The sequence below is a fragment of the Acomys minous genome, assembly GCF_964271855.1.
Source record: "Acomys minous genome assembly, chromosome: 11".
Taxonomy (NCBI): domain Eukaryota; kingdom Metazoa; phylum Chordata; class Mammalia; order Rodentia; family Muridae; genus Acomys; species Acomys minous.
In genome coordinates, this window is record NC_140492.1 from 35,391,759 (window position 1) to 35,417,730 (window position 25,972).

At 38.1% G+C, this 25,972-nt stretch overlaps 1 protein-coding gene across 1 annotated transcript; it reads left to right on the forward strand.

The window, feature by feature from the left end:
* The first annotated feature begins 69 nt into the window (after positions 1 to 69).
* On the forward strand, positions 70 to 25,972 carry ARL6 (ARF like GTPase 6). Its single transcript, XM_084801875.1, has 8 exons — positions 70 to 519; positions 7,598 to 7,747; positions 11,384 to 11,445; positions 11,785 to 11,853; positions 12,644 to 12,738; positions 14,888 to 15,017; positions 18,968 to 19,023; positions 25,082 to 25,972. Exons 2-8 carry the CDS (start codon positions 7,625 to 7,627, stop codon positions 25,105 to 25,107), a joined length of 561 nt encoding a protein of 186 aa, XP_084658001.1. The 5' UTR covers positions 70 to 519; positions 7,598 to 7,624; the 3' UTR covers positions 25,108 to 25,972.

Consider the following 25,972-nt stretch of genomic DNA (forward strand, 5'->3'; position numbering starts at 1 on the left):
CGCCGAGCGATGCGCGCGCAGCTAACACAGCCCAGCCAGCTACCCGGCAGGCTGTGCGCGGGCCTACAACTCCCATCATGGCCCAGCAGCAAAGACGCTGCTGGTGGACTCGGTTCCCGGCGCGGTGGCTGCTCACATTCTGTCTCACAGAGTTCCTGTGCCGGAACCAAAGCCATTTTTACCCAGAGCTCTTTACTCGCCGAAGTAAGAACACAACAGCGGACCCACTACTACGCCCGGAGGAGGCGTGGCTTTGGGACCGGAAGAAGCTTCTGTTACCAAGGGAACGCCGCGCGCCTTGGAACCTGCTTAAACGCTGATGCTCTCATCCGGGCCGAAGCCGCTGGCTCCCCCAATTTGTAGAAGAGGCTGCGCTTGTGACAAGAGATTCTTCCTACGGAGACATAGAGAAGAAGGCTGAGCCTCCCGGGGAAGATCCCACCGCGGAAACGGGTGCCAGAGCGCGTCCATTCCTGTTCTTGTCAGCCCGGTGGCCCTTGGATTGCCCTCAAAGATAAGGTATTTCCAGACACCCCCATCCCGATTTTGTCCCTCTTCATTTCCATTCGGCTCTGTTGGGTATTGTTTTACAGGCCGGCAGGTTGACCCTTGTCAGGTGCACACTCTCGTTCTACTATGGCTGTAGTGCTATGCAACCAGCGCCAGGCTCCAGTACTTCAAAAAGTTCCCGCAATCTGTTCTCAGCCATTTCCACTCCGGTAGCCAGAAGACACCCTCTCTCTGTCCGATTTAGAATTAGTCTACGCTAGTGCCCTCTGTTTGTTTGTTTTGTTGTTGTTTTAATCCAAACGAGTTACTGTCTCTAATCATGAGAGGTGGAAAAGGAGAGTTGAGTTTATGTGATGAATACTAAGGAGCATCGAAAATGTATTGAAGTGCTTTTGGCGAATGCTGTTTGTTAGCTTGTTTGCTTGGTTGGTGGACTTAAACGCTGCCCAAGATGGGGGGCTTTTTATGCGATGTATACATTGTTTAGTAGAAATCTCATCACCAAAAACTTTTAACTGAGTAAGATTGTTTGATTGGGATAGTAAGACTGCAGCAATCCACTCTACTGACATGTTCAAAGTTTACAAAATAGCATTTCTGGAGTTTTCTCTGTCTAATCTTGTCTCCTTCTTCAGCTTACCTCTAAGCTCTTACATGTGGATAGCATGCTGATTCTTGCGTGCTTTCCTGCCATCCTGTAATCCTTTGAAAACCTAATTCTCAGAAAGCAGCTAGGAGAATGTGGCTGGTGTATGAATAAAGTGAAAGAGTGAAATGAGAAACTGAAAAGGTATCAGCCAGGCTGTGGGCAACCTTGAAACCTATGCACGACCTTCAACATTATAGCACAGAGAGGCTCAACAACTGGAAAAGTCACACAGGACTAGTAGAGGGCAGGTACTTAAACTGAGATGTTCTTGATTCAAGTACAGGAGTTGTTTTATTTTAGCACGTTTCCTTTAGCTGTCAATTCTGCCAGTACATACAATAAGACCTTTTAAGCTAAAGGTATATTTTATTCCTAGTGTAGCCAATAAGCTGTTTGCTGTTCTTCCTATCCATTAAAGGCAATTTAGTTTCAACTCAAAATCAGCGTTATAGTTTGCTCTTAAAAATGATGATAAATCTCTCTCTGTCTCTCTGTCTCTCTGTCTCTCTCTCTCTCTCTCTCTCTCTCTCTCTCTCTCTCTCTCTCTGTGTGTGTGTGTGTGTGTGTGTGTGTGTGTGTGGTCATATGTGACTACCCTGGAGTTGGAGTTGCAGGTGCTTGAGAGCCTCAGGTAGTGGATGTTGGGAACCAAACTCTGGTCTTCTTGAAAAGCAGCAAGCCTTCTTAGTGGCTGCACTCTTTCCAGTATATGTTTTAATTCTTTCCTTCTCTTTTTGCAGTGCTTGAGGATCAAACCTAGTACTTTTGCACATGGTAGGCAAGCACTTTATTATTTTGTTACATATCCAGTCCCTATGATCTTTGGAAATTTTAAGTAATGAGTAGTGAAAGAGAGTATAAAGCTAATTGTTTCCTTAAGGGGATTAATCACACAAAAATGTAATTAATGTAATTACATGTGAAAATGTAAAACTTTAAGCAAAGCTCAAATGCTTTAGGAAAGCTCTAGTTGTGGGAGTTAACTGAGTTACATACAGTTTGGGACTGGACAAGTCTGTGCTTGGGTGACGATCCTAATCTAACTGTGTGATGTTTTTATTTATGAGTTGATTACAGTGAGGTGATTTTCTTGTTAAAAACTTTTAAACTACTATTTTGAAGAAATTCAGAACAAATTGGAGAATCAAAAATGTCTGCGAATGCTTTGTGATAAGTGTTCTTAACTGTTTATTATTCCAGTACAAACCTTTAGTTCACTCTCAGTGCTGCAGATTATGATTTCAATTTATCCTGATCTTTTTGATTAGCTAGTCTTTCTCAATCTCAAGGGGTTTTTGTTTCTTCTTAAAGAGCATTTTATGATGTACCTCAGGTTAGTTGTCCTTAGCCTTTTCAGAACCTGTGGTGCCCAAGATCTTGCTTTCTCCAAACATAAACAAAAATAAGGAAGTAGAAGAAAAACATAAAATCATCAGAACACATGTCTCTCAAAAGCACAAAAATTTCCAGGGCACAGTCCCCATTCAAAACTGAAGAAGATGCTAAATCTCACATATTCTAAAAAAGAGACATTAATGAAAGGAAGCTTACTGTTTCACATGACAAAATATAGGGATATGTGAATTGAAAGATATGTCATAAACAGACGAATAGAATAGATCAGGTTTCCCAGCTTATGTGAAGTTGAGATGGTTCCCCCCAAAAGGTTCTGATAGACAAGTACTCACCCAAAATAGGGCTTTCTTTATCCATCTCTTGGAGCTGAGAGCTAGTGTAAGCTTGTTTAAATTTATAGTGCCTAAAATTTCTCAAGAAGACAGTTTAGAATGTATAGACTTGAGAACCTACCAGGAGACTCAAACATGCATAAGAATATAAAAGAGAGAGTGAAAAATTATTTAATAAGGGGTAATAAGAAGAAAAATGAAACAGGAAAAAAGTTACTAGCTGTGTTATGAAACAGAGGGGCGGAGGAAAGGGGGAAGGAGGACAGCCAGTTCTCTAAATCAGTTTTCAGAGCCAGATAAACTTCAGGCAGATTAGGATTTAAAACCTGAAAAATAAACCACCAATACAGGAAACAAAATAGTAGTTAATATGTTTACAAGACTGAAGAGAAGGAAATATTTCTAGACCTAAAACTGAAAACAGGAACCATCAACACTATCAGATAAAAGTTCTATACTACAAAATAATACTATTAAAACAACTTCTTAGTTGACTAAAATGGTTTTGAGTTCATGTACACGGAAAGGGTTACTACATACAATAAACAAAGGAGTAATCAGCAGAATAGGGCAGAAATATAAAAGAAAGAATGTAAAGGAAACACTAATAAAAAACAAGTTTTGCAGTAATACTCAATTTTACTAGTGATGGAATAAATGCAGACTTAAACAATGCTATGATAGGATTTTCACTTTGCAGATGAGAAAAAAATTGAAAAGCTGACTCCTTTAAAAAATTTTTTCCAAAATATTACAGTAGTAAATCTCAGATATTTGAAAAAATAATAGAAAGTCACAAAAGGCCTTGGAAAAATAAATATTCACAATAGAACTTTGTAACAAACAAAGCTTTGTAGTATTTGCCCAGGGAAAAGACATGTGAAAAAAAAGTTCTGAAAATATATTAAAGATTATATGGAAAATGAAAAATATATAAGCATTATATTTACATGCTTAGCAAAATATAGAACTTAATAACAAATTTGAACTAAAATGATTAATACGAATCATTTCATATCACAAGATAAATTTAAGGTAGATTCATGAAATGCCAACTCTTAAGCTGGGGTTCCAAGAAATGTTTTGAAGTGGACTTTGAATCTCTAGTATGAAAAGATTTTGAACTAGCACAAAGGAAAGTACCTAAGGTTAGACACATGCTTAGGATAAGAAAAGCTTTCTTGTAGGACCCGCTCAATAGGGATGCACTGCTCCTTGTAGGCCCATCATTGAAATTCAGCTTTGTACTTTATACTGATAGAGGCCTCCCAGAGGCACTAAGCAAAATGCTAACTATATAGCCACTTTTCTTATGTGTTTGACTTAGAAGCTTCTTGTTGATAGCCTTGCCTCAGCATCCTTTGCTTGAAATGATGTATCATACAAACTATAAAAGGATAGCATAAGAGATTTGTGTGACCTTAAATGAACATGAAAATCAGTGAATTGAATTAATATTTCAAGAACTTTAGAAATAAATGTTCAGAAAGCAAAGGGAGCTGGGCATGGTGGTGCATGCTTGTAATCCCAGCACTCGGGGAGGCAGAGGCAGGCAGATTTCTGTGAGTTCAAGGCCAGCCTGGTCAACAAAGAGAGTCTAAGACAGCCAAGGCTACACAGAGAAACTCTGTCTCAAAAACAAAACAAAGTAAAAAAAAAAAAATAAGAAAAAAAGAAAAAGAGAAGGAAAGAAAGGGGAAATATTTAGTAGACAGGTATATTGTGGCAATGCCAATAATACTGGGTGGTTGGTAAAAAGAACATTTTTTTTTTACAATATAATAATATTTAGGGTTTGATGAACGTAAAGGAAATCCCATTAAAAAAGCTTCATTTGGAGGTGTGTACTTTGGATTCTTAAGTACAATACTAATATTAATGTATTTTTAAAGAATTTCACACCTGTATACAGTGCGTTTTGATCATATCCACCTCTACTCCCCAACACCAGTTCTTCCTGGAGCCACCTTCCCAGGTCCCCTCCCGACTTCATGTTCTTTCTTTTTCTTTTAAAATAACCCAATGGGTCCAATTAGTGCTGCCCTGAGGCTTATGTGTGGAGAGTCATCCATGTAGGCAACCAGCCAATGGCTATGTCCTTGGGTTATTAGCTCTCCTAGCAGCCACTAACTGCCAATAGCTTCTCACATGTATGAGGGATGGGGGGCAGGGTGACCTCATGAGCCTTTCCCTAATCCATGTTGGAATGTTGGCTGGCTTGGGCTGTTCTTCTGAGGACAGCCAGGGCTGTCAAGGGTTCCGTGAATACATTGGCACTGTCATGTCCAGAAGTCTCTGCCTGGCAGCACCCCTTCCCGAACTTCTTGCTTTTACAGTCTTTCTGCTTCCTCCTCCAGAATGTTTCCTAAGCCTTGGGAGGAGGGGTGTGATAGAGCTGTGCATCTCATTTAGAGCTGAGCACTTTGCAGTTACTTATTCTCTGTACTTGGACTGGTTATGAATCTTTATAACAGCTATCTACTGCAAAAAAGAAGTTTCTCTGACGAGGGTTGAGAGCTACATTAATCTGTGGACATAATGATAAGTGTAGAGAGCTGTTTATTACTGTGTCCATATAGCCCAGTAGTAGTTGTAACTTCTTCCCTATGATCACTGTGGCTCCTCCCACCCACCCACCCCCATTCTTGGGTCCTTGGTTAGGTTTGCTGTACCAAGCATTAGCTTCTGTTTGAAAAGTAGGCCTTAAATCCATCCAGGAAGCGGTTGGTTGGTTACCGCCATAACCTTCACGTCATTCTTGAACCCATGGTCATAACCTGTCGTCATCTAGGACATTATAATAGCTCCCAGCGTTCACACATGAGGCAGACTTGTAATGACGTTTCACCCCTACTGTCTGCATAGCACTTTCCTGTACTAGGGAAGCTAGCTAACGGGGAAGAAGCTTCTGGGTCAGCCCCTGTTGATTTTCCTCCTGCACCCAAGTTCCTGGAGTAATGACTCATGAGACTCAATTATTAGTTTACAAACTTCTTGGCCATGTAGCTAGGCTCTTCTCTGAGGTCACCCCCTATTTGAGAAGCTCTTGGGAGTTGATGGCTGCTAGGAGAGTTGATTTCCCAAGGACGTGGCCATAACTTACAATAACCCCTTTATTCTAGTCTCCATTCTGTCACATGGTTGCTTACCTGGGCTCAGGTACCTGCATCTATACTCACATATTGCCAGCAAGTCGCATGCGCCTGGCTCTTTCCCAGAATTCTTTCTGCCTGCCAGATGTCCCACCTCCACTTCCTGCCTAAGCTATAGGCCATCAGATTTATTATTGACAGGTGCTATATCCATAAAATACACAAGATATTCCTTCTACAAGTACAGCTGGATTTCTGGATTTCTCCACATTGTGACCAAAGGGTATGGTGTCTTCAACAATAGTATCTTTTTTTTTTTAAAAGATTTATCTGTTTATTATTATGTATACAGTTCTCTGCCTGCATATACACCTGCAGGCCAGAAGAGGGCACCAGACCTTATTATAGATGGTTGTGAGCCACCATATGGTTGCTGGGAATTGAACTCAGGTCCTCTGGAAGAACAGCCAGTGCTCTTAACCTCTGAGCCATCTCTCCAGCCCCAACAATAGTATCTTAAAGTCAAGTTCCCAGGGGCTACTAAGAGCAATAGCAATATCTTGTATATTGTTTGGGGTGGTTTCTGGGACCTTCCCTTCTTACTAACTGGAAGGGAGATACCCAACACGTGACACTAATAATAAACATCCCCAAAGGCCTCTGTCTTAAGCGCTTAAACTCCAACAGTGGAGACACTGCCATGGACTGTAGCTTCTAAAATTGTGGGCTACTTTATCTCAGCATTCATTACAGGAACAGAAAACTGACTAAGACAGATTTTCTCCCTAAAAATGATTTAGTTGAACACCTAAGAGACAAATTAATAAATACATATGTGTGTATGTTTGTGTATTTATAACAAATATGTATATATGCATACTTATGTGTGCATTCACATGTGTCTTTAAGGTTTGCATTTACTTTTCTATAATGGCATTGTAGTTAAAGCTCTTTTACATAATGGTAGGATATTATAGATAAATTGATTAAGAAAATGTTGAATTGAGTAGGATTGACTAAAATTGTGAAGGAGTGTATCCATTATTTCCAAAGAGTTACTGGTGAATTACAGAGATAGGTAAGAGATGGGTGAGGCAGGATATTATTTTTATATTGATAGAAAACCAGACCCAAACTGGAAACAACCCAGCAGAAAACAAAAGCAGTGAAATTTTGATAATTATATATTATTTCAAAATATAACCATGGCCCTGTTTCAGATATTTACCTAGTGGTTAAAATGATAAACATTGGTTTTTTTTTTTTTCTTGTCTTCTCCTCTTTGAGCTTTAGCATCTGACAGTAGCTGAGTCTCATTGCATCTATAGTGTTCAGTATTCACCAAACTCTCATTCATAAACAACTCTGAAAACTACAGTTGGCAAACTCCACATGCTACTGAAGCTAACAAGAGTTAGTCCTTGAATATTATACATTTGGTTGTTTCAGGGATGTTGCTTCTTGTTGCCAAGGTTTATAAGCTGCCAGTCTTCATTCTGTTAAGACTCCTCTCTGATAATCGGCTTACACTGCTTACTGGGGGTAATGCCACACCGATGTGCTTTGTGTGTTGCCACTATCTTTACACTCTTCGTGTACATACCAATATATTCTGTATGTAAGGTACCTTTGGAATAATCATTTCTTTTCCCTTGCAGTTGCTTTGTAAATATTTAAGTTGCACTATGGGATTGCTGGACAGACTTTCAGGTTTACTTGGCCTGAAGAAGAAGGAGGTTCATGTTTTATGCCTCGGTCTGGATAATAGTGGGAAAACAACAATCATTAACAAACTGAAGCCTTCAAATGTAAGTATCTCTGTGATTCTTGACATTTTCTGATACTAGAAAAGTTATATGCAGCATTACTTTGATGTTATAACTTTGTGTATGTGTATGAAGTCCTGGTAATCTTCCTGTTGGTAAACTGTTGCTTGCTATATATTCAGCCTGCTTATATGGTATATAGGTAAATCTTGATTATTAAGCTGGAATATTCTTTTTCTTCGTTTATATTCCCCTAAAGATCTTTACAAATAGGCTAAGTTTAATTACAGGTTGCATTGGTTTTATTCAAATTTCTTCTTCACAGGAAGAACAAAACAAAAGGGAAGATACATCGGTTTTCTAAGTTCTGCTTAGTGGTATGCGTATCAATGATAGATGGCAATTTTGAACAACATGTGTATGAAAATATTATTACTGAAAATAAATAAAGTTAGCCCATGCAACATATGATGCATTAGTCAGAGGTAGTTTTTGTTGCATAGAATTTTTGATAGGATTTCCTGAACCTTAAACTGTAAGCAACTGTCTTAGTTCAGAAAAAATTGACCTGGAGATCCTAAACACAATCTGCTTTGCTCCCACAGCTCCAGCTTTTTAAGACTATACTAATAATAGCCAGGAGCTATTCCTTGAATTGGAAGGTTTAGAGGCTCCATACTTTTGCTATTCAGGTGTATCTTTTCCATTTTCTTCCTTGTTATTTGGAACTCATCATCTATGAGCTTTCATCTACATTTGGGTACTAATTTAGTTACTTAAGTCTGTTAGTTACAATGTCAGTGTTCTCTTGGGAAAAGACTATGAGACTGTTCTATTTCTCATTTTATAGGAAAATTGTCTCTTCTTGTATGTGTAGATAAAATTGATTTTTGGATAAATAAATTTTAGACTCAAACTTACTTTTAAGAATAAATTATACTAGTACTGTACAAAACAATGAATACCCTCAGTTGTGAGGGTATTTTGACCCAGTCTCTCTTTGTAAGAAATAACGTAGTTTTGGCCAAGGCATTGTGGTATATGCACTTAGAAGACAGGCAGATCAACCTCTATGAGGTCAAGGCCAGTCTGTTCTACATAGTGTTCCAGGTCAGCTAGGACTGCATGGGGAGACATTTATTTGAGTGGGTGGTGTGGGAAGAAGCATCTAGCTTCATCTTGAAAAACTCTTAAGCAATCTATGTAGTCATTTGATACCTTGTTTATTAAATTTCTCCTCAATATCAAAGAGCCCTTGACTTGTCAAGCATTGACAAATACCTAGAATAAAATTAGCACTTAAATATATTTTGGAGGATAGATGAATATATTGATGGACGATTTCATCGTTATCGTTGTTGTTATTGTCTTCATTGTTACCATTGTCATCTTTGGCCAGGGCATTTTGTAGATTACATGGAGGACATAATTTTTATCAAAGATGATGAAACTAAGATTTCTCTTAGACACTCTGTTCTGGTCCTGTTGGTACTTGTCTAAGCAGTGCTGGACTCAGATGTTCCAGTCTGCACTCCTCTCTTTTTTGTTGTCATTGAGTACAGTGCTTGGATGTATTTGTTCCTGGGGAACACAAAGGGAAATTAATATTAGATATGCCTCTTGGGACATGGGGATGAGAGTGTGCCTGCTGTGTGTGTAGCAGAAAGTCAGAAGGCTAGAGGATGACTTCAGGTTTCTGCCTCAGTTTCTCTTCACGCTACATTTTAAGGCATGCATGATCTCTCTCTGAATCTGAAGCTCACAGATTCTGCTTGGGTGCCTGGCCCAGGGGCTCCTGGACATCAACTGTATCCATCTCCTGAGTGTGTACTGTGCCCAGCCTTTACTCTGAATCACCTCAGGGCAAAGAAGTCCATAGGAGTCTGTTCTGTCCTGCCAACTTCTGGAGCTGCTTTGTTGATTATTTCCATTAGAACTTTAGACAAGACAAGAAGACATTGGGAATTTATCCCTTTAAGCTAAATTTTAAAGGGGAGTTTGTGGAGCAGTTGGTAACTATGTAGAGGCAACCTAAGTGTTCCGATTATAATTCAGCGAAGACATTTGTTATTTGGTGTATATTTTCTGTGATCTCTTTGAACTTTTAACCTTTGTCATGTGATTGGTGCAAAAAATAAATAAAAATGGTAAGATTGTGGGGGGAAAAATTAAGAGGTACTTTATTCCAAAGCTTGTTCAAGGAACCTCAGAGTAATGAGGCAAGAGTCTAAGTGCCACAAAATTTATTTTTCTAGCAAGCAAGAAATATGCTTTGGAGACAATATTAATGCAGCTCAAAGGCTGGATAGAAGGCAAAGCTGAGTAAACAGACTCGGGAGAGGCAAACAAGAGCTGCTGTGGGAGAGGCCTGGTGGCAGCGCGTTACTGTGAAGGCCCTCATGCTCCAGTTCATTTTCAGCTTCTCTTCCATTTGAATTTAAATTTTATAAAAGTAGAGTACCCAAGTGAACCTGATAATGGGAGGCAAATTCTTCCCTTCTTCTCTTCTTATTTTCACATAAAAGTAACCAGACTTTTTTTCATTTATTTATCCTTAAGGCAATATGGGAAAGCAAGGAATAAGACAAGCCAAAATGAGAGTATAATTATAATAAAAACAAACATTTGTGGAGTGTTTATAGACAACATGCTAAGTGTTTTGTACCTATTAGCTCATTTAATTCTCATAATAACTTTATGAGCACAATAAATAGTTGACATTTAAACAAACCTAGGCTTAACTAACTTGTGTCGGGTGGCATAGCTGATTAGAGGTAATTAGGAGGATATTGTAATTGAAAGCGACAAATGGAAAGGTCTATTCTATGGTAGTACCACAGAGCAGTGAGTCTTAGGGAATGAATGGTTTCATACATGGCATATAACGAGAGGAGTCAAGAATAATTTGTAAGCATCTGGATCATAACGTGGATATATTGCTTAAATGAAAGAGGTTTTGATTATGGAAATTCTAGGAGGCATTTGATGAGTTTAGTTGTCAGTATAATTTTAAATGTCTGTGGGGCCTGTCAAAATGTGTCCTGCAGTTCTTTTGGACCCTTTTCATCTTCTTCCTGTAGAACTCCCCTCCAGAGCCATCAAGATTCCACCTGTCAGGGCAGCATGTATCACTCCTTTACTTACTTACCAATGGCTTTTACACATGTCTGCCTTCTATTTTTCTTGAGCGGCAAGTTCTTTCCCTCCCTAGTATCATTGCTCTAATACTGTTTACTAGAATATTCTTTGCCAAGAACTTGCCATAGTCTTCCCCTCACTACCATTCACTCTTGAGTCAGACGTTACTCTGTTGTCAGATGTTGGTTATTGTTTACCTCTGTATGTGATGACCTCCTTAAGAGCAGGGACCAGGCAGACATGCAGACAGTCCCGTGCATACATAAGCTCTGCGTGTGTGCGTGTTGAGTGATTTTGAAGTTCAGCTTAATAGAACAAAATGTGAGTTCAAACATATGTGTTATACCAATTTATAGTTGTCAAGTAAACATTACATTTCTGTAAATAATTTTATACACAGTGACCCTATTACAAATATTACAGTATTTAATCATTTTATTTCCTTAGTAGGATATTTTGGAAATAGAGAAATCTGGAGACTTGAGGAAATATCCATGTTTGTAGTTAGAAATGTCTAAATGTTTGGGGTTTCTCTTACAGGCTCAATCTCAAGATATAGTTCCAACCATAGGATTCAGCATAGAGAAGTTCAAGTCCTCCAGGTAACCACCTTCTCTCTGTGATGACCAAGCTGTGTTCCCAGACTTACTGGGAACTCCTTAGTCATGTCAGATGCCCATTTTGTGCCCCACCCTTTTGTTTATTCTCAGCACTTAAAGTTTAGACCGAATTTTGAAAACCTCATAACCAAAGAAAGCATTGTTATATTATTCATTACAAAATCATATTTAGATTAATAAACTTATTTTTTCTTGAATATTAACCATATTTATTGCCCATTAGCCATGATGATTTATCTGATAGAAAAAAATTAAAATATTAAAAGTTAGCCATTTAACTTAGGTGCTTAAAATATAGTAATGTTTTGCTTTTGTTTATAGTTTATCTTTTACAGTATTTGACATGTCAGGTCAAGGAAGGTACAGGAATCTCTGGGAACACTATTATAAGTAAGTACTTTTGTGAATATTCCTTAACTTCATGGCTACATTTTAATGATAATGATTAGAAATCCAAGGAATTATATGGTTTCTGTATAATAATGTAACTTCATATAATTCGCGATACTGTGCCTTTGCTCTCTTCTGTTTTCGATGTTGATTTCTATCTGTGGTTGACATAGCCACACTTTAAGAACCAGCTCTCAGGCTAGGCATAATGGTACATGCCTATAATCCTAGTACTTGTAATCCGAAGGGATAAGATCACAAATTTAAGGCCAGCCTGGGACCTAGACACTGATTTTGAAGCCAAATTGGGTTACATGGTGGAGAGGAGAGGGGAGGGGAAAGGAAAAAGGAGTGGAGGAGAGGAGAAAGGGAGAGGGGGAAAGTACTGTAAAAGTCACCTCAGCTGATGTTTGCTGTTTCCTCAGTTACTCTGTCTCCAGTGCTTGAACAATATTTTATCCAGTCACATCTATATTTAATCAGGTACCACAGCTGCCTGTAGAAAAGAAATTATGCTGTATTTATTTCTTCAGGGAAATCACAGATCATAAATCAGAATTATTACTGACCACATTTAGTTAAAATAACAAGATTATTTAACAGTGGATTACTTATTTGATGAGTATTTCCAAATAAGATATTTCTCAGAGTATATGAACTGATATGATGTTCAGTAAGGGCTTCAGATACAACAGTTGCCAAGTTACTAGGATCCAAATGTTTGATACCCACATAATAGTGCATGAAGTATTAAAATAATTTCATTATTCCGTTTCTTTATACCACACAGAGATGGTCAAGCCATTATTTTTGTCATCGATAGTAGTGATAAATTGAGAATGGTTGTGGCCAAAGAAGAGCTTGATACCCTTCTAAACCACCCAGGTACCTATGTGACTTCTTCCATCTCGTATCTGTGCTTTGGGTTCCATCTAAATATGTTGGTTTGTTCTTTAATATTAAAAAAAGTGTTTATGAGATGGAATTATTTTCTATTTAAATTTGTAAATTTTAAAGCGTATTGGTTATACAAAATATATAATAACTGCCAATTTTATTTATTTACTTATTTTTAAATTTCAAAGTTTTTATAGTGTTTTTGTTTGTGCTATATACGGGCATCTATTTCCTTAACATTCTGTGCATGAGTAGATCAGTTACAGTTGCTTAGGTTGCCTTCTTTTCTTTCTTTCTTTCTTTCTTTTAATTAATTAATTTATTTTTTCACTTTACATGCTGGTCATAGCCCTATCCCCCTCACTTTCCAGTCTACCCTCCCTCCTTCTTCCCCACCCCTCTTCCCTATTCTCCAGAATAGGGGAGCCCCCCTTCCCATCCACACCAGGTCATCAAGTTTTATCGGGACTGAGTTTGTCCTGTGGCCTGACAAGGCAGTCCCACCAGGGGAAAGGGAGAGAAAAGCTGGCAACAGAGTCCATGTTACTAGAAGACCAGTATGAGGCCTGAGCTGCATCTGTGTAGGGGGCCTAGGTGCAGTCCATGCATGGTCCTTGGTTGGCGTTTCAGTCTCAGCAGGCCTCTCTGGGCCCTGGTCTGTTGGCTCTGTTGGTCTTCTTGTGAAGCTCCTGTCTCCTCCAGGTCCTTTTCTCCTTCCCTCACTTTTCCACAAGACTCCCTACATATCACCCAATGTTTGACTATGAGTCTCAGCATCTGTTTCAAAGTGCTCATGGATGGAGCCTCTCAGAGGACAACTCTTCTAGGCTCCTGTCTGCAAGCATAGCTGAGTATCATTAATAGTGTCAGGGGTTGGTTGGGCCAAGCATCAGTTGGACCTTCCCTCAGCTTCTGCTCTATCTTTATCCCTGCACATGTAGTAGGAAGGGTGAATTTTTGGTCAAAGTTTTTGTGAGTGGGTTGGTATTCTCCTACGCCTATTAGGAGACTTGTCTAGTTAGAGGGTGTCCTCTTCTGTCTCTATGGCCCCTGGTCATTTTGTTTTTAAGTGTTGCTTAGGTAACAAGGGTAAGAAAGGGAATTACGTGCAAAGATAAATATATATAGTAATGAAATTGGCAAGTTGATTTTTACGGAGAATTAGATGTACTAATTAAGGCTAGAAGAAATACATGGTGTTTTTATAAGATGTGAAGGTGCTGCTGTGCATTGCTTTTCCTGTGGGGGGCAGTTGGACAGCACTGGAACATGCTTTCTAATTTCTAAGCTTTTTAAAACATGTGGACTTGGCTGTACTCAGCAGAGAAGGGCACTTCTGCCAAACCTGGCATCCTTTGTAAGTTTGAACCCACAAACCCACATAATGGGCAGAGGGAGAGAGTTGACTGCTTCCCATGACTTGTCCTGAGACCTCCACATTCACACCATGACACGCCTACGTGCATGTGTATACACACACAGACACTCAAAACACAAACACACATGCAATGGACACACACAGTTTATGTTTAAAAAAAACACAAAACCTTTGGAAAATGTTTCCAAAATTGCAATGGTGAAAAATAAAAAATAATATCTTACTTGTTTATGGTGCTTTGACTTAAAATTAAAGCAGAATCCACTTCCTCCTCTTCCTTGTTGAGGTCTGTCTCCCTTGCGTTACCACTGAAAACAAGAGAAATATTTCTCTTTTTGCATAGATCTGTCTCTATGACAGATAGACTCCTTTTCGCTGACCTTATTCTTTGGTTTAAAGCCCCTAGCCAGGGAGCACATGGTCTTACCAAGTAGTTTTAGGGTTGTTTTTTTCTGTATAGATCACTGTTTCTCAAGCTGTCTAATGCTGTGACTCTTTCATACAATTCTTCATATTGTGGTGATCTTAACTATAAAACTATTTTTTGCTTCCTCATAACTGTAGTTTTTCTAGTTATGAATCATAATGCCTAATGTTCAGGCTGTCTGATATGCTGACCCACAGTTGAGAACTGCAGATTCGATGAATGTTTAACTACATGTCTTTAAGTGTCTGTGTATGTGTATTTTAGTTTTAGGGCTTTAGGGCAAAGTGATCCAAAACACTAGAGTGTTATGATGACATTCTTTTCTTTTTCAGATATTAAGCATCGCCGAATTCCAATCTTGTTCTTTGCAAACAAAATGGATCTTAGAGATGCAGTGACGTCTGTGAAAGTGTCTCAGTTGCTGTGTTTAGAGAACATCAAAGATAAGCCATGGCATATTTGGTAAAAAAAAAAAAAAGTTCTGAAAAGTCTAAGATGTAGTATTTTTAGATTATTTTTGTTTTGTTTTATTTGTTTTTGACATCATTTTATAAATGGCCAAACATGGTAGAGAGTACGATAAGTATTTGTTTCACAGAATTGCAAGAACTCATGAAGATATTACTTTAAACTTTTCAAATCCTTTGGTGCTACAAAAAAGTGACTTCCTTTTTCACATAAAATCAACCAAGCCATTGTGGTGTTGCCTTGTCTGAGTCATTGACCAAATTAATTTTCCTGAGTTGTTATTATACTTCCCCATTAACATATGGCCTCTTTTTTGTTTATTGTTTTATGGTGGTTTGTCTTCCTAACACTTAGAAAAGTTAGCTCCCTGGGAGTTAGCTTAGCCAAATTTTGGTTGCTACCTTATTTTTATTTTCCCACTTCTGTGACCAGTATATGTTACATATGCTATAAAAATTTGTTCAAATGAAGAAGTAGAGATAATGGTTTTATTTAGACATACTATTAAACAGGATGTGAAAGTGCTATCCATTATCTATTTAGAAGACAGTTTCTTAATTAACTCCTATGAGATCCTCTTTTGCTACAACCCACCTACCTTCCCATGCCCTAAAATGCCCTTCTGTAACATTTTATACATTTTATAAGAGTTACAGTAATAATTCCAGCACTTGGGAGGCAGAGGCAGGCGGAGTCGAGGACAACCTGGTCTATAGAACAAGTTCCAGGACAGCTAGAGCAGTTACACAGAGAAACCCTGTCTCAAAAGTTTTTTTTTAATTAAAAAAAAAACAGTTGCAGTAATAACTAAGGAGAATTTGGACACAAAGTAGAGAAATCTACTGACTCTAGAAGTGACCTAACATGTAAGGCAAGAAAGTAGAGGGTGTGAATCCCAGTATGGCGTGAGGGATGGGAACACAATTCTGCTCTTAGCTGAGGAGCTATTGGCAAATATTTGGGAGCAACACAAGCTGGACTCCCGGGGTTTTAAAAGAGGGCGATGGTGAAGTTGGATGGGTAGGGAAGTGGGAGTAAACATTGAATCCAAATGCTTTGTATGAAATTCCAATAAGAAGAAAAGCTCCTTAAGAGCTAGCCTTGGTGCTGAACAGAGAATGTTTAAGTAGACCTTAGAGACATCTCAGGATTCTGCGAGGCCGCCACCAACCTTCTGCCCAGGAACGAAAGAGCAAAACCTTCCTTGCTTTTGAACAGTGGGGGGAGGGTTGGTGCCACTCTACAGTTTTTGCATTTGAATCTGAGGTCTACTGGTATTTGATAGTTTAAGAAGAGTGGGGTTTTAGACAGAGAAAATTTTGAAATAGAACGTTGGCTGTCACAAATCATTGGACTCTAAAATGTCGGTCTCCAAAGGCAATATACATTAAAACAAATACTAGTTTTTGTATTTTACTAAGTATTGTAATGCTTTGGCCAAAAGCAGAATGTTCAAACATGTCAAATTTTATGAGTGAATTACTTCTCTTCTACCTAAAATAACTAACAGTTACATTTAAACAGATTCGTTTATACAATTATGACATCTCAAAAGTTCTCCATGTGAAAGGTGAAATCTTGATGCTGTAAGGATGTTGACTTCCCTGGTTCTATGCTTTCCATGTAATGTAGAAAAATGTCACCATGTTTTTAAACCTATCTATAACTTTACTTCTCCTTAATTCAAACAGGATAGCACCTTGCTAAATTCAAATTAGCACCTCGTGTGTAAGATTTATTCTGTATTTTTTATTTCTCTTAAAAGCATGCACAAAATTAAAGAAAAAATGTTTATCTCTCGATTCCAGCTTTAGATATATGAATGGTAGTACTTAGTGACACAGAGATAAGACTGTTTCTTTCTCACCCTACACACAAGTACATGGGTGTAGTCTGAGAAACTAAAGAGCTCTAGGTCTTTATTTCTGACCATTGTTACTCACCATGGAGCCTAGAGCCTCACTGTGGTCACATATTTTGACTTAGCTCTTTGAGGTTTATTTGGATTTGAGTATTTACTTGTGGAATAGACAGATAATAAGGAAATAATTGTACAGAACGTGAGATGAGTGGATTAAGAACTGTCAGAAGGGTAAGGAAGCATGAGGACTTAATGTCTTTGCAGCCTGACTTCAGTCCAGGAGCGTTTCATGCGAAGGCCTGGTTGGAGAAGTACATACCCAGTCAGGGCAGGATAAGAAGGGCTCTTCATGGCTGCAAGTGTACCTGTTCTGTTCCACTAATAGCAAATAGCCCGCCTATAGCAAAGTAGTCAAAGGGGGAAATTGAGGACTATGTGTCCACTGACAAGTAACACGGGGCCATAAAACAAAGCACTGTGGCATCTTGGGAAGAACTTGATGTTTGCTTCAGTCTGAGCCTCACAGTTTATTTCACAGGAACAAGGAACTTGTTCAGAGAAATAGTTCAGATCATAGGGTATTAAGTCTCTTCTTGGTAGCCTGCTATCCTTCCACTGAGTGCCAACGGGCCTCCCCATCAAGGGGATGGAACCACATTGTTTAGGCTCTTTACTATGCTGTTCTAGTAAATTTAAAAAGTCTAATAATGTTTATTATAAAATTAGCCTATAATTATTATGGCGGTATTATCTAACCCACTGTTGTAGTCAATAAAAGACACAGACTCCGATTGTATTTTAGAATAAGCATTATTTTACGTGGGGCTAGGCAGATATTTCTTTTTTTAAGATTTTTATTTATTTATTATTTATATAGTGCTCTGCCCCCATGTGTGTCTGCAGGCCAGAAGAGGGCACTAGGTCTCATTACAGATGGTTGTGAGCCACCATGTGGTTGCTGGGAATTGAACTCAGGACCTTTGGAAGAACAGCCAGTGCTCTTAACCTCTGAGCCATCTCTCCAGCCCTGGGGCTGGGCAGATATTAACCCCCTAAACTGTTTGCTTTTTCATTTCTATCTGGGTTGTTTCCCACCCATAATTCCAAAATACTTGCTTACGTTTTTTATCTGGGCTGCTTCTTTCCATGCGGAACTTCAGAGTTCCTCCTCCTGGCCACATGGCTCTTTCCTATCCCGTGGCAATTCTGGTCCTCCTTCCTCCTCCGGTACCTCTCTCCTACCCAAGATCCTTCTGTTCCCCAAGCCCACAAACCTTTGCTCCACCCCTTCCTTCTGCCCTGCCCAAGGAGGCAAGGTTATGTACCTATACTTGGGGTTTTTATATACTGTAATGAAAATTATAGATGAAATATCACATTAGGCATTTAAGTTCATGGATGGAAGACAATGGAAGCATTTTTCTTTTACATGCATGTTTCAAATATGCAATTCTACAATAACCATGTCAGGTCAGTGGTAATATTCCCTCGGTTGCAGATGCCTAAGTTTCTTGCAGTAATAAACATAAAAGTATATTTGAAATTGACTGGATTTTTTTTCCTAATAGCTTATAAAAGTTTATGAGTTAGGCCTGGTGGCTCACAACTATTATTCTTGTGTTTGCAGGCTAGAAGCCAGGGTTAGGCAAACTTGAAGTGTTATGAGACCCTGCCTCAAAAATAAAACAACAGCAACAACAAAACCCATGTTATAATTATGAGTTTTTACGCTATAGATAATAGAGCACTTTTCAAACAAAGCTAATTGATTCTGTGACTATATTGTGGCCTAAGTCAAACATTCTAGCAAGGAAATGCTGTGGAGCAGTGGGTAGGGTGAGGTAGGACTCTAGAAAGTTTGTCTGCAGTAGGAAAATAACCTGACATTTACGTCTTCTTAACATCACTAAAACCCCTCAAAATCTGTCTCATTCCTAGTCCTCAGACTTTAATTTCCTATGTACAGTTTTTGCACAAATGTGTATTATTAGCAAATATTTCTTTGCAATATGGCAAAAATATTTTTTACTCCTAGAGTTGTTAAGATACCATAAAATGGATTTTTGTATGGATTTTATTTCAGTGCTAGTGATGCCATCAAAGGAGAAGGACTGCAGGAAGGTGTGGACTGGCTTCAAGGTACATGACACGCTGCTGCGTATCTGTAACCTGCTTCTTTTTCATTCATTCATTTCATCTTTATGTTTTAATCTTATTACATCAATGCCCCTTCTTTTTTATTTCTGCTGTCAGAAAAAACGGTACAGTAAGTATATCATATTTTGCTGCATTTATTTTATTATTTTTTTCCTAGGCGATTTGCTTAATGTGTTTCTGTCTTTACATTCAATAAATATAGCCAATCTAGAAAATGGTTTTAATTTATGGGCCTAGATTTTCATTAAATCTAGAAGTTGAAAAACACATTTGAAGTTTGGGACAAATGTTAGGCCTTACTGCTAATAACTAGGACCAAATGACAATTATTTTTTATGAATCATGCTGTGTAGCACTCCATTTATATCTCCATATCTGCATGTTTAAAATTCATACTTAGTATTATAAATACTCTTATTCTGTTTGTATCTTGTTTATTTTCAGTTGAGCTATTTTAAAAATCAAAATAGCTATAATAGATTGGTATATCACTACTATTTTAGAGAATAAATTAAGATATAGTTTTTTCCTAGGCTTATTTTTTTAACTCTGTATAAGAACATCTTGTGGCATGCACATCAATAGATGGATGTGTGTTCTGAATGTTGACTTACAATTTTTGCTTATAAATACTATTTCCTTCTACATTAGCCTTTTAATATTAGATATGTGTGGGACATTGTTTCATTTTTCTTCTTCCATGCCTGTTGTATTGGATGGAAAGGTAATCTGCATACAAATGCTAAAAGCACATTTCATAGAGAAATGTAAAATCTGGTCTTTGAGTGAATTCCATAGATTCCTTTCCTTAGTTTTTCAAGACAGAGTTTCTCTTTGGAGACCAGGCTGACCTCAAATTCAGGGAATATGTATTCCTCTGCCTCCAAGTCCTGAGATTAAAGGCATGTGCCACCACTGCCTGCCACAGACTTTCATTTCTAGATTGTATTTAGTCAGTCAAAATATTTACTATTAAATTGGAAGGAACATTCTAGTCATATAGGTAAATGAAACAAATACTTCTAATTGTTCTAAAAATCAGTAAAGGCATTTTTTTCTTTGAACCCATCAACTTCAATTTTCAAATTATTTTAAGAAGTACTCGGGGTTATGGAATGGATTTGCAGAAGAAACTGGTAGGTTACAGAGTAAAATTCCAGAGAAGATAGAGAAGCATATTTCCATCCTTGATTTCTTCCTTCCCCTACTGACCAGTACTCTCAGTGAAGATGAATGGTGTAATGGAAGCCCTGACAACACTCTCAGTGTAGAAATTCCGAGCACAGTACTGAAAAGAAGATGATGCAGCATCTAGATTTTGGTTTCCATCTCTCCTTCTCCAACTCCATTTATATTTTTATTTTTTGTCTGTGGCAATATCCACTAGGTGTCAGTAATGATCCAATATTACAGTACCAATTCTCAACTCTTGGCACCAGTTGTATTTCTTACTGTTCTGAGCTGTTAACCTTCCTCCCAAGTCTGTGTGAGAGCAGCATATTGTTAGAGGTGCTTTTGTGTCCTTTTGTTGCATCAGTCTCTAGAAGGTGAGTAATAGTATTCGCGTTTGCTCTATTCAACATGAGTAGTTGAAAAAAGAGCTGGGCAATTGAGGCAGCGCATTTACCATTAACTTCTCTTTCCACTAGCAAACATTTTCTTATCTTTTGAAGTAACTTTCACATTGTGATATTAAAAACTTGTGTTAAAGTACAATATATTTGTACTTTACCTATACAGATTGACATAACAGATTTACTCTTACCTAGCACACTATTTAAAAGAGGCAGAAACTACATAGCTTTTAAAAACCTAAAGGTTATGCAAGTTTGTTTTGGACAAGATGATCATTGTCTTTCTTTTTTTATTTCTTTTTAAAAATAACTTATTTAGATTACATCTCAATTGTTGTCCCCTCACTTGTGTCTTGGAGTTCCCCCTCCTTCTTTCACCCTACTCATTGTATTGCTTATAGAATAGTAAGTAGTATAGACTTTGTTGTTCTTAGTGACCCCTTTGATTATGAAAAGAGGTAAACAACTATCCTTCAAAACAAGTAATAGTAAATAAAAGAGACTAACCTGCTTGTAATGTCACTCATTAGTTAAAGGAAGATATAACTATAAAAGACCTTTGAGCTATACTCATTTCACTTTTGGAATCCTGAAGTCTCTTAGCATGTTAAATAAGGTTCACTTTGCCCCAAGTTAATCTTATTTCTTTAAGTTTAGTATTGGCCTTTTTCATGAAATATTAATGTTACATGATTATATTCTCTTTTGAAAGATTTAGTAATATTTTATGTTTAATAATAACCACTATAAATTGTCTAGTTCTGAAACTTTGAAGTGAGAGTTTCTTGGAGGAAGAGTAGGTTTCTTTGGTTTTCCAAGACAATGTATCGCTATTTATGCAGCACCGGCTGACCTAGAACTCACTATATGAATCCCCAACAATGAGACTACAGACATGTTCTTCCTACCCAGCTTTCAAGTGAGATTTTTAAAAAGTTTTTCCGAAATAATGAAACTTGCTTTATCATATTACAGGCAAGATGAAAATCAGTAGTGCATCCAGAGTTCAAACTCTAATGTTGTTTTGTTTTATTTTGAATACCAAGGATGGTCCCAGGTCATCCGTCACATGTATTAAGCAAACACACATCATTGACAGGCACCATCCTTCTGATCTAAGCACCCTATCCCACTTGTAGATTTCAGTACCTGTATCTGCACATGCTCTGCATGTGAGTACTCTAATGAAAACATAATCCAACTTCAGGTGTCACTAATAATAAGGCAGTGTTTTGAAAAGATGTTAACTCCATGTACATAAGGAATGAATGTGGTAGAATGATCATCTTGTTTGGAGAGCGGGGTAGCTGATAGATGTCGATTGGCTTAACAGGCCTCCAAAAGCCATATCCTAAGCTGGCAATATGAAATGATGTAATTGACTTTGAAGATCTTCTCTAAGACTCAGAATATACTGGTAATTAAAAATAATACAATGAAAAATAAAAGATTGATCTGGAGCTAAGAGAAAACAAGACTCCCTCCTCACTCCCTCCTCATTCCCCCCAACCCCCACGGCTTAAGGATTAGCCTTTGCAAATATTCAAACACTGGAAAACACCGGACACAACTGTGTGTGGTAATAATAAACTGAAAGCAAGGAGGGGCTGCAAGTTTTCATATAGAACATGGCAATTCTCTTCTGTCTTCTACTCCATCAGGAAACAGTACAAATAGGCAGAAGATAGGGAGGCACTTCTGAGGATTCAGTCTAAAAAGTCTGCAGAAAATAAAGATGTCTCTGAGGAATCAGATTAAGAAGTAGGCAGACACCACATAGCACGTGACTTTAATCTCAGCACTCAGAGGCAGAGGGGGCAAATTTCTGAATTTGAGGCCAGCCTGGTCTATAGAGCAAGTTCCAGAACAGCTAAGACTATCTAGAAAACCCCTGCTTTAAAAACAAAACAACAAAAAAAAAAAAAAAAGAAGAAGAAGAAGAAGAAGACGAAAGTGACAGTAGAAATTCATCTTTGAAAATCAGACTCTCCAAGAAAAAAAGACAGTAAATCTATAATTCTGGTGATTGCCAAAGAAAGGCCTTAACCGGAAACAGTAGAATAATGAGCACATGTGACAAACTGCACACACACTCCTGATGTCTAGCTTACCGTTTAGTTGCAGTCATTCATATAAACAGATAGCAAAAGGATAGCCAGACATCTGAGGATAAAAATATGAAATACACAAATGAAAACTTGCAAGAAGATTAAAGATATATTACAGTTTATCCTTTACAAATGTCATTTTCATGAATGAGATCAAGATACTACTTACTGAGAAGAAATTCCAGCAACAAATAAGTCAGTTATTTGAAAATAAAAATATAATAACAATGCAAATTTGACAAAAGAAAAATAGTGGTAGGAAGCAGGCCAAAGGGATAAGGAACAAAGTTGGAAGCCAGACATGGTGGTACATTCACAGAACCCTGGTACTCAAGACGCTGAGGCAGGAGGATTGGGAGTTCCAGGGCTAGTCTGGCTACTTACTGAGACCTAAATCTGAAAACAAAACAAAAACTTTTTTTTCTAAGAAAAGAAAAAGACAGCCATGCCAGGAGGTTATGGTCTACACCTTTAACACTAGCACTTGGGAGGCAGAGGCAGGTGGATATCTAGTGACAGTGAGTACTAGGATAGCCAAGGCTAGGCAGAGAGACCCTGTGTGAAAACATGAGAACAAAACCCAAAAAAGTCATATTGGAAAGATCCAGTACCAAACATGAGGCAGTTTAGAAAAAGAACTAAGCAAATAGGATGTAGAGTCAGCAAAGAGGATTTGTCAGAACTGAACCTTGAGACCCAGTTCTGGGGAGGAGACTATTCCCACCCAAGGTACATCATTAGTAAGGTTCAACCCTGAAGACAGGGGAAACTTTTGCAATCTTCCTGAGGTGGAAATAGGTTCCAAATAAGGAAAGAGTTGTTACATCAAACTTCCCAGCACCAGCTACTTAAGATAGTACTGATAGTCCATGACACTGGCCAGTGCCTGGAAAAGACCATAGAGAATATACTGAAATCACATACCAGCAATATCAAAGTATTGTGATGGTAAAAGACATGAGATTAAGGAGCCCATCTCCTTAGAGTATTGGTCAACTGCTCATTGTGTGTACATGAGGCCCGAGTGAGTTTTAAGTCCCAGTACTGCTGTAAAGCCAGTAACACATCTGAATCCCAGTGTGCTGATGACAAGAAGTTGAGATAGGAGAATTCACAGATGTGAGCAGTTAGCCTGGTATACACAACAGCAAGCAACAGACCCTGCCTTAAGGTAGGAGAAGGTGAAGGCCAGCACTCAGGGCTGTCCTCTGACCGCCACACGTGGACCAACAAATACATGTACACACAGACACATGAATGTACACACACATACACTCACAAAATAAGGATGGAAGGAGAAAGGAGGAAGGATGTTTAGATGGACCAGGAACTAGGAAAACCAGTTCAGGAATGGAGGAACAAATGCATGGGCTGTTAATAAAAATTCTCAATTGATAAAGAAATATCAAGAACTGGCAAAACGGGCTGTTTGAGATCAGAAATGTGGATTGGGGAGACCTCATGAAGCTTGGGGTGAAAACAAGGGCTAGGGAGATGGCTCTGTGGTTAAGACTGCTCTTCCAGAGGGCCCAAGTTACATTCCCAGCACCCACATGGGGGGCTCAACCACCCATTAGTCCAGCTCCAGGGTACCCAACACCGTTTACTAGCTTCTGTGAGCACCAGGCATGCATGTGGTACACAACACACATGTAGGCAAAAATCCATACACATAAATAATGTTTTTACATAATTTTTTTAAAAGGTGAAAATGATGAACTATATAATGTGCTTCCCATGTGAGAGTATTTGGATTGAGCTAATGTTAAATATGCTTGAGGAGGAGGAGGAGGAAGGAGAAAGGAAAAGAAGTAATAGATAAGTAGTAAATAGACGGGCTTGGTGGCAATTGTTACTTTAGGGAGAACAAAATTTATAAGAAGAAAGTATACATACCGCCTGTCTGGGCACTGAGAGACACTGGCACAGTCATACAGATAATGACGGCATTAACTGAGTTAGCAGTACCAGGAGCATAAAGCTTGCAGAGGAGTCACTAAATGGGAAGACTGAGAGCTGAAGTCTGATAAAGCTACTGATACCTCCAGAACTACTGTGTGTTGAGTGAGTTATAAGTAATTACCAGAAAAGAATTGTAGGGAATTCCATCCAAAAAGGAACAGTGACCAAAGGGAATGCTGCCTGTCTTTCTCATAAGCCTGTAAACCTAGCTAGTTAATTCTTTACCTACTTACAGCTTACATAAAAATCAATACAGTAGCATTAATTGTACCTTAAGGAAACAGATGTACACATAGGGCCTTCCGTGCCGTGTAGATTTGCCTTGAGTTGATTTACAGAAGAGGGTTGCTGCTGTTTCCCTTGTGAGGCTGACAATGGTTTTGTCTTTGTTATCAGATCAGATCCAAGCTGTGAAGACGTGAAAAGATAGTCTCTGGAAACCTCCAAGATTTTCAATTAAAGGAGTCTATGTAAAGCATACTGGATAATCTCAAATTTATTTTCGAGAATTTATGCAACCAAGAATATTTTTCAATATTCTGCTTACTTTTGTGGACTCTGGAAGAACTTTGTAAGGTTTTAGGACTTGAGCCATTGTTAGTCTGGCCATAACTATATGAAGTCTAACATTCCCTTGGAACTTCTTAGTTCCAGTTTCTTGTAAAAGTCTACACGTTGTTATAATTAGAATGTGTAAATACCAGTTATAAGCCATCTTGATATTTTATCATGATTTATGATATCTTTAATGTATTTTTATTTTTAATTGTCTTCTAAAAGTTTAGTTTATTCTATGATTTTGAAGCGCAAATTGTGTTAGGGAAACAGCTTTAAAGATTTATACAGGTAATTGGTATATATGTAATTTTTGTGTCACTATCAATAAAAAAAAAAAGAAATATATCAACTAGAGTACTCTTATTTGTGTTGAAAAGAATAATGTATTGGTTTGGTGTTTGGTGCTTTACTGCCAAGTGTTATCTGAGACCAACTGAACTGAATTTATTTACTCGGTGCTTGTTGAGTAGTTCCATACTTTCTGATCAGACATGGCCCTGTAAACCTACATATGTGTATGTCACTTCATAACCATGAAGGCTTGGGTATGTTGTCAGCCCATTATTTTGGGTCATTCATATATGTAAAATATCCCCTGCCTTCACTGAAATCAGTTTAGTGAGGGAGAATCTAAGACCATTTCATATATGATTGACAAATTTTATTTCATTGGCTGAATGACAACGTTGCATCTTCAGATTAATAAATGTAAATTTAATAAGTATTTAA

What these genes read in the sequence shown, in the direction of transcription:
- ARL6 (XM_084801875.1), top strand. Translation starts at nt 7,625, where the DNA reads ATGGGATTGCTGGACAGACTTTCAGGTTTACTTGGCCTGAAGAAGAAG. An exon ending in GAGAAGTTCAAGTCCTCCAG is followed by an intron (nt 11,446 to 11,784) that starts GTAACCACCTTC and finishes TTTTGTTTATAG; the next exon opens with TTTATCTTTTACAGTATTTG. An exon ending in TACCCTTCTAAACCACCCAG is followed by an intron (nt 12,739 to 14,887) that starts GTACCTATGTGA and finishes TTTCTTTTTCAG; the next exon opens with ATATTAAGCATCGCCGAATT.